We start from the raw sequence: 17,109 nt of genomic DNA, 5'->3' as shown, positions 1-17,109 counted from the left end.
ACACACTCGCTGTTCCATCAGATGAATCATGTTACCTTTTATGGATACACGTAGGTCTTTGTATGAGAAGTTGCTGCTTTGTCTGGGCTCTGCCATTCCATTCTTTTTCCTTACGTTAGCATAAAGACACCATTTTCTGACACTAGTAATGGTATGGGATAGAAATGGTCAATATTGTTTATGAGCCAAGTGGTGACAAGCAAGCAGAGATGTACATATGGCCACCTTCTTAATTTTGTGATATTGACTTAGACCATGCAGTACCCATACACCCAATTTTTGAACCTTTCCCACCCCCCACACCAATGTCACACGGTGGAATGATCACAGTTCATCACATTTGCAGTCCTCGAGTAAATGACGTGTATCAGTGTCAATTTACAGGTTTAAATGATCTTCATCAAACCCTGAAGGTCTTCCTGAATATGGAGAGTCACTAATGTCAAAATGATACTCCTTAAAATGAGAAAACCATTTTCTAGCTGTGATCTGTCCAACAGCATCATTCTCATACATGCCACAAATGTTCCTGGCTGCCAACCTAATAGATACACACATAAATGGGAGAGGGGAGGGGGGAGGTATAAAAATCAAATAATTACTCCGTAACTAGCTATTGCAGACCATGGGTCCCTTATACCGAAGTAATAACAAAAAAATATCCTTGAACAACCCCAAACATTGTGTCAGTGGAGTTTAGTCAGGTTCACCATGTACACAAATAATAAACAAAAATCACGATAGGAAACCACACAGAAATTGACGAATGTTGAATGGGACACAGACACACAAAAATGTTAGAAACTCTCACTAGCTTCAAATCCTTCATGCCTATCTAGCTGTAGTATGAGATGAAAATGAAAACTGCTTAACCTGCCACTTACTTCTCAGTATAATCCCTTTCTAGTTCAGTACAGTTTGTCCAACATTTTTCCAGAGAGCAGGTCCCACCCCTAAACTTTGATTCTGGAACCTCCAACCTATGACTTCCATAACCTGTATGACAGATGCTGAAGATTTCTCAACTATAATTTTTTTTAGGTGTGGAAATAGGTGGAAGTTAAGGGGTCACAAATTTGGACAATGTTTCAACAGTTCAAATTTCAAACCTGTCACGTTTCCCAGTGTCAAGTACCTTTGTCTGTATATGTATTGTTCTGATTCTATTCTATTTAGCAAATCTGTTGGGTCGAATCACTGGCTGTGCACAAATTTTCAGCAATAAGACTCACAGCCATGTTCAGATGAACATTGAGGAATGATGGGCTGGTCCCCTATAAGTCCTGATATGCCCTCCATCAACACTGGTAGTTAACTTATATACGGCAGACTTCAAAGGAGAAGATTTTGGAATACTCCATTCCAAAACAGATGTTACCACTACTACGTCAATAACATATTTGTCCCGCGGTCACTTGGGTGGTAAACTTTGAACAAGTTTCTGCATATCTGAATTTGTACCATACTAACACACAGTTCACCACAGAGATGGAGCGAGATGGAATCTGCCCATTCCTGGGTGTCCTACTGAGACAAGAAGACGATCTCATAGTGGGGCACAGTGTATGCAGGAAACCTACATACAATGATTTACATGAATGTGCATCCAGTTGTCAGCACAATATGCAGCATGAAAGAGTCTCACAACAATAGTTCATAGAGTAACAAAATAAACAGAGCTGCAGGAGTGCATTAAGTATCACCAGGAATTGTGTAACATTGTACTGTGATATGCATAACAGAGAATCTTACATGTTTGGCAATGCACATTTGATGCTTGCTGCATTTTGATTTTGCCTAATGACAAATTAATTTTAAGAACTTGATAATGGGGTCGACCAAGAAACATGATGCGCCTTGTAGCAGCTAGCTCAAACATGAAAGCATGATGAGCTTTCGACCCCCATCTCAAGTGAATACAGGCAGCCAAACTGTTGAAAGAAGGTGGCAGGATCATTGGATGGCACAGCATTGAGTGTGTGTTCCACTCACCTCTCCAGACGTCAGTTTCATTGGGGTCTATGATGGATGATATCAGCCTTCATGAGACAAAAGTCTATTGCAGCCTCTGCCAGTGTGGTGAAGAGTAAATTCTTGAGACAGTATGAACAACTGAGGTGAGTCGCCACAAGCACAAATATCATGTAAAACACGGCCAGGCCATCAACATGGCAGTTGCAGGCACTGCTTAAAAACTTACCATGTCTGGGCTATGAAAAAATAAAGATACTCCAAAAATATACTTCACAGGACTGTGTGCTTAAAGAAGGGCCATAAAACTGACTTGAGCTGAAGATGATAAACAAAGACAGTTGATTCTCTTTTATTTGCAAACATCTTGTTTGCATTTGGTGAATTTATGATAGTTAACTAGGCCCCGGCAGTAGACAACATTCCATTAGAACTACTGACAGCCTTGGGAGTGCCAGGCCTAACAAAATCTACCATCTAGTGAGCAACATGTATGAGACAGGCGAAATACCCTCAGACTTCAAGAAGAATACAATAATTCCAATCCCAAAGAAAGCAGGTGTTGACAGATGTGAAAATTACCGAACTATCAATTTAATAGGCCATGGCTGCAAAATATTAACACGAATTCTTTACAGACAAGTGGAAAAACTGGTAGAAGCACACATCGGGGAAGATCAGTTTGGATTCCGTAGAAATGTTGGAACACGTGAGGCAATACTGACCCTACGACTTATCTTAGAAAATAGATTAAGGAAAGCCAAACCTACGTTTCTAGCATTTGTAGACTTGGAGAAAGCTTTTGACAATGTTGATTGGAATACTCTCTTTCAAATTCTGAAGGCGGCAGGGGTAAAATACAGGGAGTGAAAGGCTATTTACAATTTGTACAGAGACCAGATGGCAGTTATAAGAGTCGAGGGGCATGAAAGGGAAGCAGTGGTTGGGAAGGGAGTGAGACAGGGTTGTAGCCTATATCCGATGTTATTCAATCTGTATATTGATCAAGCAGTAAAGGAAACAAAAGAAAAATTTGGAGTAGGAATCAAAATTCATGGAGAAGAAATAAAAACTTTGAAGTTCGCCGATGACATTGTAATTCTGTCAGAGACAGCAAAGGACCTCGAAAAGCAACTGAACGGAATGGACAGTGTCTTGAAAGGAGGATAAAAGATGAACATCAACGAAAGCAAAACAAGGATAATGGCATGTAGTCGAATTAAATCGGTTGACGCTGAGGGAATTAGATTAGGAAATGAAAAGGTTAAAGTAGTAAAAGAGTTTTGTCATTTCGGGAGCAAAATAACTAATTATGTTCAAAGTAGAGAGGATATAGAATGTAGACTGGCAATGGCAAGGAAAACGTTTCTGAATAAGAGAAATTTGTTAACATCAAGTATAGATTTAAGTGTCAGGAAGTAGTTTCTGAAAGTATTTGTATGCAGTGTAGCCATGTATAGAAGTGAATTGTTGACGATAAATAGTTTAGACAAGAAGAGAATAGAAACTTTCAAAATGTGGTGCTACAGAAGAATGCTGAACATTAGATGGGTAGATCACATAACTAATGAGGAGGTACTGAATAGAATTGGAGAGAAGAGAAATTTGTGGCCCAACTTGACTAGAAGAGGGGATCGGTTGGTAGGGCATATTCTGAGGCATCAAGGGATCACCAATTTAGTATTGGAGGGCAATGTGGAGGATAAAAATTGTAGAGGGAGACCAAGAGATGAATATACTAAACAGATTCAGAAGGATGTAGGTTGCGGTAGGTACTGGGTGATGAAGAAGCTTGCACAGGATAAAGTAGCATGGAAAGCTGCATCAAACCAATCTCTGGACTGAAGACCACAACAACAACTAGTTTTGACTACAATGAGCCATCACTGAATTAAAAGTTCAGAAAAGACAAAAATATAAAATTACTGTTAAATGTAAACTGTTTTAAAAATTTTGAAAAGTGCAAAGTAAATGTAAAAATTAAAAATATACCTTGTATATGTGTGACAGAAAGAGATATTCAGTGACAAAGAAGTTAAGACATTAGAAATTCAAAACTGATTTCTTAAAATACAGATTTATGCAATTTAAAAAATTAATTAATCAACAGCCTAATAAGGCAAAATTCCTTTGGGGTGATCAGTAAAAATTGTTGGCAAAAAAGTGTTTTTTTTTTTTTTGTTAACTTTGCAATGTTCTGTCATGTGAGAATGAAAAATTCAATTAACCATCAAATACGACTTCTGCATTAATCCAGTACACTGACTGAATCCCTCTCCCCTTCCCCTTTCCTTTCTTCCTTCCCCCACAGCTCTTCAGAATATTTATGCATCAAAAGGCAACAACAATGATATTTATAACACTATCTACCAAGGGTTCAGAACAACACTTCACTTTCCCACACATGAAGTGCCAATAAACATTTTGTGTTAAATAGTTTATGAATTAAATGTGTTTAATTTCTTGCTATTAGGTGCTATTGTACAGCATATCATGCATTACTTTCATATGTGTTATAATTAGTACTGCTAATACTAGGTTTATTATTAAAGGGCATGCAATAGCATTTCACTTGGCAGACACCCACTACATGCTACCTTCTCTATGAGGCTGCAGATGGCGGAATTGTTGAAGAAGTCAATGTGTGTCCACTCGAGTCCTTCCCGGACGTACTCTTCCTGCTCTTCCCGTAACGCCATCTCTACAACCACTTGGTGCAGTTTCTCATTGCAGAAGTTGATGATCAGCTGCTCGAACCCATTTTTGTCAAAAACTTCAAATCCGTACACATCGAGGATACCGAGAACTTTTCTCCGTCCGTATCTTTTCACCTGGATTAAGAAAAAGAGAGAGATCAACTTAAAAATATGGCACACATGATGTTCATTTATTAGTGTGCTATAACACTTTTTCCAGCAATGGAAAACAAATATAGAAAAATCATTTATTAAATAGGAAACTGAGAGACTATTGTAATTGTTTTTTTAAGTTGTTCATAAACAGTAATGAGTCATTCACAATTAAGCTCCTGAGCTACTCACGAACGATGACATGCCATACAGAGATGGAAAGGATTAATAATTGTGGTACTGCTGGTTCCCAACAATAGCTACAGACTGTTGTGTCCTTTAGAGCAGCCTGGTTACATCTACAACCCATCTGCGAGTTATAGCTTTGCACTTGAAGAAAGCCTGTATGAGATGTGTTAGAAAAGTAACTGGCAACACTATGCATGAACCAAAGATGTTAAGTCTTAGTAGTAGATATCACTTCCCCAATGAATGTCATATTCAATATTTTCAGGTTCAGGACCATATTTACACATCAGTACCTCTCTAAGAAGTATATTGTGAGTAAAAGTCAACAACAATTAATCAAATTTGCATTTTATAAATTTTTTAAGGGTTGGTGGTGGTGTAATGGTTAGCATTTCAGCCTAGTAAGCAAGAAGACCCGGGTTCGAGTCCCGGATGCTAAGTAAACAAACTTTATAATCACTTTTATACCACAAACTTCTTCTGTAACATATGCCGAACTTGCTATTAATGTCTTCTTCCAACTCTCCTCTGCCCAATTTACAAATATAATGTATCAATCTCCATAAAAGGCTAAACTGAATTAACAAACAGTGTAAGAAACTACTAATGAACTCACCCTGATGGACACTTGAAAAATACGGAAAACCAATGGAAATCAATGAAAATAGTTACTCGGACAATAACAGAAAAAAAAACAGAACAGATTGTCATACAGGAAAGTGTAAAATGTAAACTGCTTTGTAAAATGAAAACTGTTATTTTGTAATAAAAAGTTTTTAATTCATTTCTTCTGCTTTGATCATTATCGTAGATATTACATAGGTTTTGTTAAGGTTAATAGTAGCTTCATTATCCCCACAGAAGTGATATACTACCTTATCTAAAGTAATTGAAGACGTACTAGAGGACAACACAAATATGCAGTGTGTCCACACTTTGCCTTCATGATGATTCGAACTCTGCTGGGGACACTTTCAATGAGTTGTCTGAATGTATGTGGAGTAGTGGCAGCCTAATATTCCTCAAGAACCTAAACCAGAGAAAACAGTGATATTGCACAGTGAGGTCCAAAGAAAACCTGACAATCTAACTCATCCCAGAAGTGTTCCATTGGGTTCAGGTAGGATTCTAGGCAGGCCAATCCATTTCTGGGATGTTATTGTCCACAAACCATTGCCTCACAGATGCTGCTTTATGACAGGGTTTATTGTCATGCTGATACAAATAATCATTGTCTCCTATCAAAATGTGTTCCTGTGCTTCTGCATTTAGCATTTTCTTAACTTGCAACATGGGGCCCACACCCTAACATCAAAAACACATAATGATACCACAGCACTGCCCCTCACACTTCACAGTTGGCATTACATTTAATGATAGCAAACATTCACCAGGTATTTCATAAATCCAAACTCTTCTGTCAGATTACCACAAGGTACAGTGTGATTCTTCACTCCAAATGACTCATTTCCAGTCATTGACTGTCCATTGATGTCACTGCTTACACCAATTCAAGAACCACTTAGCACCTACTTCACAAATGAGAGGCTTATGAGCAGATACTCAAGCACTGTATACCATTCTTTTTAGCTCCCTATGTGCATTCATTGTGCTAGCTGAACTGCTGGTACGACTTTGGGACCCTTCTGCTGATTTCATCGGATTTTTTTTTTTTTTTTACAATCACTCTCTGAAACACTCGAGTAGACTTGGGGAGCTTTAGAAGGAGTGACATTCCCTTATGGAATGTTACTCAGTGGACATCCAATGACTTGAAAGTCACTAAGTGCTCTTGACTGGTCTGTTCTGTTGATCCTTTTCTACTGACAACACAGTACTCACAGCCTCCTTTTATACTGGTAGGACTGCCTCTAGTGGTCAATTCTGCTTTACATAGGGGTGTCAGGATAGTTTTGACCAGATAGTGTATCAAGTGGGCTCTACTGTCACCTCTGCTTTGGTTAGAATCTAAAAAGAATTCCACCAAAATGCAGCAATTTATTTTTTCCTGGCTTGTTAAGCATTTGTAATTTTCAGAGAAGCATCGCGAGTGGGAAGTTTGAGTAAAACATTTATCTGGTTGCCATGTTAAAATTTGTTTCTTTCGTCAAAAAAACAGTGGAGTTTACACAGTCTCACCTCACTAATGTGCTTTGCAGACACAATTGCTAGAGGATTCTGAAACAGTGGTTTATTAAGTTTATTAAGTAAGGAACTGAGGAGAAGTAAGATTAGTAGCTTATAAAAAAGCACACCTTGGTACAAAACAAATGTGTAATGACTTCACTTATGTTGTTCCAAAACCCAAAGCATTTCTCATTTTGCAAGTTATCAATGGCCCTTAAAAATTATATTCTTTTATCAAGAAAGTCTGTAGTTAGTGGAATAACACCACAGATAATAAAGTTTTACATAATAGTGATATAGCGAAATAGTGTCCTCTTTGTGTGCTATTATTTGTCAAAAACTCATTTCGATATTTGAAACCGTTTATGAAATATGAGGAATGTTGTTGATATTTCAGCCTGGCTTTATCACTGGCACAGTGCAATTGCAAATGAGGGTACTTCACCAGATCAATTTTCTCGAGGTTGGCGACAGATAGGCCCTCTAAAATTCACTATGTTAGCTAAATCTCGTTTGCAACAACATATTACGTAATATGCCCCATTCGCAAAATCATAGTGACCTCTATTTTTTATTGTAAACTTTCTCAAATTTTGGACAATGTCTTACACTGATGGAACTATCACAATTACTATGACCATTAATGTGGTCACCATCATGGACCTGACAATAAAGCTATAAGTAAAGCAAAAACGAATTTTTTTAGCGAATAGTTCCTGTAAAATTACACTCCTGGAAATGGAAAAAAGAACACATTGACACCGGTGTGTCACCCCCACCATACTTGCTCCGGACACTGCGAGAGGGCTGTACAAGCAATGATCACACGCACGGCACAGCGGACACACCAGGAACCGCGGTGTTGACCGTCGAATGGCGCTAGCTGCGCAGCATTTGTGCACCGCCGCCGTCAGTGTCAGCCAGTTTGCCGTGGCATACGGAGCTCCATCGCAGGCTTTAACACTGGTAGCATGCCGCGACAGCGTGGACGTGAACCGTATGTGCAGTTGACGGACTTTGAGCGAGGGCGTATAGTGGGCATGCGGGAGGCCGGGTGGACGTACCACCGAATTGCTCAACACGTGGGGCGTGAGGTCTCCACAGTACATCGATGTTGTCGCCAGTGGTCGGCGGAAGGTGCACGTGCCCGTCGACCTGGGACCGGACCGCAGCGACGCACAGATGCACGCCAAGACCGTAGGATCCTACGCAGTGCCGTAGGGGACCGCACCGCCACTTCCCAGCAAATTAGGGACACTGTTGCTCCTGGGGTATCGGCGAGGACCATTCGCAACCGTCTCCATGAAGCTGGGCTACGGTCCCGCACACCGTTAGGCCGTCTTCCGCTCACGCCCCAACATCGTGCAGCCCGCCTCCAGTGGTGTCGCGACAGGCGTGAATGGAGGGACGAATGGAGACGTGTCGTCTTCAGCGATGAGAGTCGCTTCTGCCTTGGTGCCAATGATGGTCGTATGCGTGTTTGGCGCCGTGCAGGTGAGCGCCACAATCAGGACTGCATACGACCGAGGCACACAGGGCCAACACCCGGCATCATGGTGTGGGGAGCGATCTCCTACACTGGCCGTACACCACTGGTGATCGTCGAGGGGACACTGAATAGTGCACGGTACATCCAAACCGTCATCGAACCCATCGTTCTACCATTCCTAGACCGGAAAGGGAACTTGCTGTTCCAACAGGACAATGCACGTCCGCATATATCCCGTGCCACCCAACGTGCTCTAGAAGGTGTAAGTCAACTACCCTGGCCAGCAAGATCTCCGGATCTGTCCCCCATTGAGCATGTTTGGGACTGGATGAAGCGTCGTCTCACGCGGTCTGCACGTCCAGCACGAACGCTGGTCCAACTGAGGCGCCAGGTGGAAATGGCATGGCAAGCCGTTCCACAGGACTACATCCAGCATCTCTACGATCGTCTCCATGGGAGAATAGCAGCCTGCATTGCTGCGAAAGGTGGATATACACTGTACTAGTGCCGACATTGTGCATCCTCTGTTGCCTGTGTCTATGTGCCTGTGGTTCTGTCAGTGTGATCATGTGATGTATCTGACCCCAGGAATGTGTCAATAAAGTTTCCCCTTCCTGGGACAATGAATTCACGGTGTTCTTATTTCAATTTCCAGGAGTGTATTTGAGAAAGATTGCAGGGCATGCACCTCAATTCTGTCATTGAGGACTGGCCGAAAGGTTGAACATTATTGTCAGCCTCCCCTTCTGTACAAATTAATGAACCTCGCCCAACACTTTGGACAAAAATTGGTCGCTGTGCATTGGCCACCGCATCCTGTGTGGTCTCTATTCGTGGGCATTCAACTTTGATTCTATTTTCACTGTATCATACCAGTGATTTGAAATGTACCACCTGCCTTACCGATGACTGAGCCTATCTGATCATTGCACTTCATATCACTACAAATAGTTATATCTAGCTTTTTGTATGAGATGGCTGCTTCCACCTGTGAACCATTGGTATTGTAGTCATGAGACACCATACATTTAAAACAAGTTGCCAGTCTTTGCACCACACTGATGGCTCTGAGCACTATGGGTGCACCACACTGAAATGTTTATCAAGATCTGATTGAACATTTCTGCACCTCCAGAATGAGATTTTCACTCTGCAGCGGAGTGTGCACTGATATGAAACTTCCTGGCAGATTAAAACTGTGTGCCCGACCGAGACTCGAACTCGGGACCTTTGCCTTTCGCGGGCAAGTTCTGCAAGGTTCGCAGGAGAGCTTCTGTAAAGTTTGGAAGGTAGGAGATGAGATACTGGCAGAACTAAAGCTGTGAGTACCGGGCGTGAGTCGTGCTTCGGTAGCTCAGATGGTAGAGCACTTGCCCGCAAAAGGCAAAGGTCCTGAGTTCGAGTCTCGGTCGGGCACACAGTTTTAATCTGCTAGGAAGTTTCATTTCTGCACATTTTATTACCAAGTGCATTTTCAACATGGATCAGCAGTAGTATAAATGATTCCACACCATCTACTTTTATGTGAATCTTGGCAATATAACTACTGTTCCTTATGAAGAGATATGAAGGGCTCAGAGAAAATATTTCCTATCTGCAGCACAAATGTTCAGATTGCAGAAGTCCTTTTTAGCAGTCAGAGAAGAATTAAAATATGAAGTAAATGAATCCAAAGTAGCCAACTAGTTAAAACAAAAAGTGGGTTTTTCAACCTTTGAGTATAGTTTCAACAGACATAAACCTACCTTTTTCAGAAGTGTAGCCTGAAGCCAATGTAATAACAATAACTACAAACCCAGAAGCATACATGTCAAAATTACACATCGTAGAGAGCTCAGATCCCCACAAAGGGGTGGGAATATAAAATAAATCATGAAACATTACGAAAATAATAAAAACTAGTACTTTCACATTGGAAAAATACCAAATAATGAAGCACTCTGACATTTGTCGAATGAAAATATGCTGTCAGCACATATGTTCAAAATTTTAAAATGTGAAGGTGGTGCAGGAAGACCTCCAAGAATGAATGACAATGTTGAAAGAGTGAAGTGTCTTGTGAGGTCTGATCATTGTACCAGTAAGCACCTGAGACCCAGGAAAAGGGTCGTGTGTGGGCTAGCAGGCATTGCAAGCATTGAGTGCTGCACCACGACATTATCCATCAATACAATTTTGACATTAAATAGCATTCTAATGGTTCTCAGAGCCCCTACCATCCAACTCAAAAAACACTTGGCGGCTTTGGATGATATCTGAAAGAGTATAACTCATCAACTGAAATTCTGTCCTGCAGAAACACCCCCCCCCCCCCCAAAATGGCTACAACAACTGGGAACAATTCCTCCATTTCTGCGTAACTGCTGAAGGATATTTTTAATGGTACAACAGTGGTTTGAAAAAGGAATAAAATGGTTGGTTACAAGAAAAATTGATCTTGTTTTCAGGACCCTCTGCATATTCCATCATCCCAGTATCCACTGACACAAGCTCCAGCACCTGACTGGGTGTCAGCTAGGCATCTGCGGAGATGTCTTCTTCTCCGCTGCCCCTGACGCTGGCGGCAGTGGGTGTCAACCCTTCTCCACACACTCCTGCCACCTTCGCTGCTGCGGCAGCTGCCTCGAACACCACCAGCCCTTTGGCCTAGGTGCATGTGGAGACACCTTCTCCACCACCACCCAAACACTACTCACCACAGGCAACTTCACAGTTAAACCAGACACTATGATAGTGTCAGCCTAGGTGCCTGTGAAGATGCGTTCCCCTCCACCACCCCTGACAATACTTGCTAGCATCTCTTTTGCAGCCCCCTATCACTGCACTGGTGTATGTCGAGGTGCCTGCAAAGATGCCTCCACTTTTGTTGCCTCCAATGCCACATTCCACTGGTTCTTCCTCAGCTACCCCAGTCACAGCAGAGGTGTCAAGTCTGGTGCCTTCACAGGTGTCTTCACCTCTGCCACTCACAACAGTGGCCATGGTTGCCAACAAGAATCCAGCTGCTGCTGCCATCTCTGCTTCTGCAGACACAGCAGCTACCTCCTGTGCTGCTGACAGAGCCTCCTATACCTCTAGCTCTCTTCTCAATCAGCCCAGTCGACACCAACCCTGTCACAACTGGCCCTGTTGCTGCCAACAGCTATCTTCTCATCACCAGCTCTTTTTTCGTCAGGCCGGTTGACATCGGCGCTGTTCTGGCCAGCGCTGTTGACACCTTTAACCCGACCAGCAGCAACCCTGTCACGGCAAGCCCTGGAGCCGGCATCGCCAATTTTGCCGCCACTGTCTCACCCGCAAGTCCCGCTGCCACAGCCAGCCCTGAAGACAGTCGCATTGTCCCATTGCATTGCCCACTCCTTTTGTTTCCTCAGCTCCATCCCACTCCTTGTCTCCTAAACCTCCTGCCCTGCTGTGCACTTGTGGTGCAGTGCCTCCTCCCTTCCATTCAGAGATGGTGCCATTCCTTTCCCAGGTTGCTCTGGCCATAGGGTGATCCTCTCTGTCGCTACACTGTGGTTGGCATTTCTAGGGATGAATTTCACTGCAAACCTGTCGGTATGTTGGGCTGTACCCTTGTTGCCGCCCCTAGGTGGCTGGGTGGTCTTTCTCCAAGCTGATACTGTCTGTCTATGGTTTTTCAGCTAAACAGTTACAGTTTCTCTTGTTGGCCACATCGGAGAGGTTGCCAGCTAGCCGGCATCATCGCATCTCAGCCAGCCACTGTTGCCATGGCACGAACCACTGAGCTGGCTGCACCACCTGTTTTAAGGGGGGATGGATACTGTATCTGCCTGGACTATGCTGTTATGTACAGCAGACGAGTATTGTGGGTTACAGCCTCTTGAGGAGTTTGTACACTGACAGCTCACATCGGAACAACACAGTGAGCTGTTTAGATTCTAGCTTCACACACCTTGAGAATTCTACCTCATAGGTTCACACGGCCTTCACGGTGTCAGGTGGGGTCAACCTCACTGATAGGTGGCATACCTATCTACATCTACATCTATATCTACATGATTACTCTGGAATTAACAATTGAGTGCCTTGCAGAGGGTTCATCTAACCACCTTCAAACTATTTCTCTACTGTTCCACTTTCTGACAGCACATGGAGAAAATGAACGCTTAAATCTTCCCATGCTAGCTTTGATCTCCCTTACTTAATTATGATGATCATTCCTCATTATGTATGTGGGCATTAACAAAATATTTTTACACTCTGAGGACGTAGCTGGTGATCAAAATTTCATGAGAAGATTCTGCAACAACTTTAATGACTGCCAGCCCAATTTGTATATAATACCTGTGGTATTCAAATGGCTCTAAGCACTATGGGGCTTAACATCTAAGGTCATCAGTCCCCTAGACTTAGAACTACTGAAACCTAACTAACCTAAGGACATCACACACATCCATGCCCGAGGCAGGATTCGAACTTGTGACCGCAGCAGCAGCGTGGTTCCAGACTGAAGCACCTACAACTGCTTGGCCACAGTGGCCAGCTCATGGTATACTCTTCCCTATTTTGTGATAAGCAGTGCTGCAGTCATGGCCACCACTTTTCTACCTAATGTAGTGTACCCATGTAGCACCACTCTTGTATCCCCCAGTGGAGGCTATTTAGGCTACCACTCAACCACACTGCAACCAGGTGGTGCTGGCTGCATCCACAGCCCACCAATAGCAATCATCTTTGCCTTTGTTGTGAGCACATGCTGTCAATGCTACACTGAACTTTTGTCAGCTGCCTAACAGATGCCCCAGAAACATCATCATGTGATGGCAGCTACTGTTGTTCGAGCCACACTCTCATCAACTGCCAACGTCTGACATCACAGAAGCACCACTGTCCATGAGGGCACACTCTCAACAGATCAGACCCTATCACTGATCGTCCTTGGCACCTTCTGCTTTGCCAAGAACTATGACTCGTGGACTTCGGCACTGTAGGCACATTCCCAGCAATCTCAAGGACTGACTTTTTTCTTGGCGATTAACTAGTGTGGACATTCATCTTCAAAAACTGTATTTTGATTTCTGTTGCTTAGTTCGATGATAAATAGTTGTTACTATGACTTGTGCATTTCAGTCATTGCCTGTCACACCCCATGGCTGTGGACACTAAATTTGAATTATCAAATGAAAAATAGCAATAAGATATCTTGAATGTTTCCAGAGATAGATCATTTTATCATTTTACACACATGGAAAATATCACACGAGGTGCCATCTTGGGAGGCCTGATTGTCACCCAGGAATTTTTTGGGGAATAAATGAAAAAATTACACACCCTCTTGGAGAATAAGTGACTGACTTATTATGTTCTTTTATTACTTATTTTTTCATGATGTACTCATATAGCAAAATGTTCCTGTGACTGTGACATAAAAAATATAGAAAATAAAAGAACAAAACAAATATTGGTTTCTTATTTTGTCCTGAATTCTAATATGTGGTAGATTAAATAACATCTGGGATGTTGAAGGTAAGATTTTTCTTTGCCTACCTTAATTGACACAGTCTATGCATTCTCTACAAAGTACTGTACTAAGGTACCAGTTTAAACAAACAACAACAAAAAGTTTTTGTAACTGCCACAATTCTGTACATTAGATGACAAGACTTATATCTAAGTGGCCGTGCGGTTAAAGGAGCTTCAATCTGGAACCGCGTGACCGCTACGGTCGCAGGTTCGAATCCTGCCTCGGGCATGGATGTGTGTGATGTCCTTAGGTTAGTTAGGTTTAATTAGTTCTAAGTTCGAGGCGACTGATGACCTCAGAAGTTAAGTCGCATAGTGCTCAGAGCCATTTGAACCATTTTTTTTATATTTAAGTCACCTAGAAGTAATTACTCCAAATATCAGTTTGAATAGATTAACACCAGTCATAATGTGTTGTCAGACACTTCAGAAGTAGCCAGCAGCAACTAGCTAGTGGTAAGAAGCCAGCAGACACTCCTTCTGTGTGTTACTGTATAACTTCACTTGTTCCATATCCCTGGAGACTCCCCTTCATGATGAGACTGATGAGCGATAATGATTGCATACATGAATGAAAAAGAGAAGTTTCAGTCTGTCAACAAAACCTAGACCTCTTCCTAGTGTTACCACCATCAGTATCGTTCATAATGCAACAGAAACCACTTGCAGTATGTCCCTTTAGATATGATATTATCCTTTTTATCATTACATAGATAGTTACTTAGCACATTTTATATGTTCTGTAATGATTCTCTCTCTCCTCTTTTTACTTATTAACAGTCTGAAGATGACCACCACAATTACAGCACTGTGAAATGCCAAATGATTGTGTTGAGAAACCATGTGTAAGGAGTGTTAAAATGAAAATGTAAAAAAGCCATAACAATCAAAATGGTTGAAATTTGCATATGCCACTTTGGGATAATGTAGCAAGGTATCAGTGGATGTGGAAGCATGCATTGTCACTTCCACCTAAAAAATTCAAAGCTGTACCCTCCGCAGACAAGGTGACGCTCACCGCATTTTCGAGAGTCTGATTTCCGATACTCATCAAATTCCTCAAGCACGGAAAAACAGTGAACAGTGATGTGTACTGTTAGACACTCCATAGCCTATGCAAGTCCATTGAGAGCAAATGACATGGACTGCTCACTGAGGGAGAGACTTTGCTCCACAATATGTATGTCCACATGTCTCTGACGTCACACAAAGTGTAATGGCCAATTTCGAGTGGGAGCATCATCAGCATCCATCCCACAACCCAGACATGTCACCCTGCGACTTCCATATGTTAGGTCCTCTAAAGAAACATCTCAGAGGGAAGCACTTCAACTCAGGTGATGAACTGAAGGACACAGAGAAGACTAGTCCCTGTCACAGCCATAAGAATTCTGGGAAAAGGGAATACATCGGTTTGTGAAACAGTGGGATAGTTGTGCACAGACCTCTCATGTTTACTTTTGAATGAGATTTCAATTATATCCACAGTGTTGCTTTGCACCTTTTCTTTTGAACACCCCCATGCAAACATATTCACTCAACCAATCACTTAATCTATATGGTCAGTATTTATTTTTTTCTGATTCTCTTTACATCACTCCAGATTGCAAGAAGAAACACACTGCCTTAAACTCACCTTTGTGCTGTCATTGATCCTGGTAACGAGCCATGTGAAGAGGCGGCTGTAGAGTGCCTTGCAGAGTGCGTCCCGGGCGTGTGTCGCTTCGCCGGCACTGAGCTCTGCCGTGACGGGCTCCTCACCGTCATCTGTGCCGGAAACCGTCCCCGGCAGCAGCGTCCGTGACGTGAGGGCCGTCTGCAGTGCACCCTGCTCTGTTCCGAGCAGTTCGCACACATCGTACAGCTCTGTCAAATAAATGAGTTACGCGTCAGAAAAAGTGACTTCCATAAGCTATGCTAAGTGCTCGGTAGGTACACTGACTTTCACTATTTGGAAGTGCTGCCACACAGCAAGTGCAGCAGGTCAGTTATATCTCCATCAAGACTCTGCAAACTAGTGTAATTTGAGCAGGAGAGGATACTTTTGATTGGACAAAATGTTAAGTTTTCTTCCCAGTGAATCAGTATACAAAGCACCAAAAGAACACTTGCTTAAGTGCCTCTTTGCACACTGTTAGTCTAAACTCACCTTTGCGGTTCCAATGGAAGCAATACATATGAGGTTGTACTATAAGGGACAGTCAAAAAGTTTTTCTTCACAGGCGGTACAGTCCAGAATTGGTATGCCAATGAGGTAAAATCACCATGAACAATGAGTCAATGATCCCAATGATACACCAGGTTAAAGATACCTGTTTAGTAAAACACTGTGTCCTGCTGCACAAAGACGTCCATAACTGCCTACTGCATATCCTCGTGCAACAGGAATTGTCTACCATTCGAGGCCTTTTTTAGGGACCAAAGGCATGATATTCACATGAAGAGAGATTGAGACTATATCGCAGATGCTCAAGTGTCTGCCACTTTAGTCTCCCAGTAGAGGTTAGACTCCCAGATTGAACAGTATCCTGTGGTGAATCACAAACAGCACAGAGCTTGGCACACCATTCCACAATGGTGGTTTTCGAGAGATGTGTTGCCCCATACACATTCTTCAGTCTCCAATGGATGTCTACTGGCATTTGTCCTTCAGCAACCAAGGAAAAACTAACAGCGCATTGGTCCTGTTTGGATCCATTTGGTAATGAAATCACCATAATTCACAAGCAATACATTGCAGCAGTGACGCAGAAACCAGTGCCTACAGTTCTCAGAAAATCAAAGTCAATATCTCATATGCCAAGCAGGGACGTGATGAGGTTTCCTTGGTCTTAAACTGGCCTCTCGGAGTCTGTTGTATACTGTTTGGTCAGTAACACTGTGACTAGTTGCTGCTCTTAGATCATTTTGTAGGTCCTGGGCAGCTGCAGTGGGTTAGTGGGCAGAACAGTGAACCACATATCGGTTGTCTCTGGCAAATATTTTCCATTTTATTCC

At 42.4% G+C, this 17,109-nt stretch overlaps 1 protein-coding gene across 1 annotated transcript in view; it reads right to left on the bottom strand.

The window, feature by feature from the left end:
• Positions 1 to 17,109, bottom strand: part of LOC124718973 (unconventional myosin-Ia) — a 784,983-nt gene that overhangs the window by 181,033 nt on the left and 586,841 nt on the right. Inside the window, 2 exon segments of the mRNA XM_047244645.1 lie at positions 4,569 to 4,802; positions 15,749 to 15,978. Of these exon segments, the coding sequence (XP_047100601.1) occupies positions 4,569 to 4,802; positions 15,749 to 15,978 (464 nt within the window).

The sequence above is a fragment of the Schistocerca piceifrons genome, chromosome 10 (genome assembly GCF_021461385.2).
Source record: "Schistocerca piceifrons isolate TAMUIC-IGC-003096 chromosome 10, iqSchPice1.1, whole genome shotgun sequence".
NCBI classification, from domain to species: domain Eukaryota; kingdom Metazoa; phylum Arthropoda; class Insecta; order Orthoptera; family Acrididae; genus Schistocerca; species Schistocerca piceifrons.
Note: the sequence above shows the minus strand (reverse complement) of the source record. Positions and strands in the feature narration are given on the sequence as shown.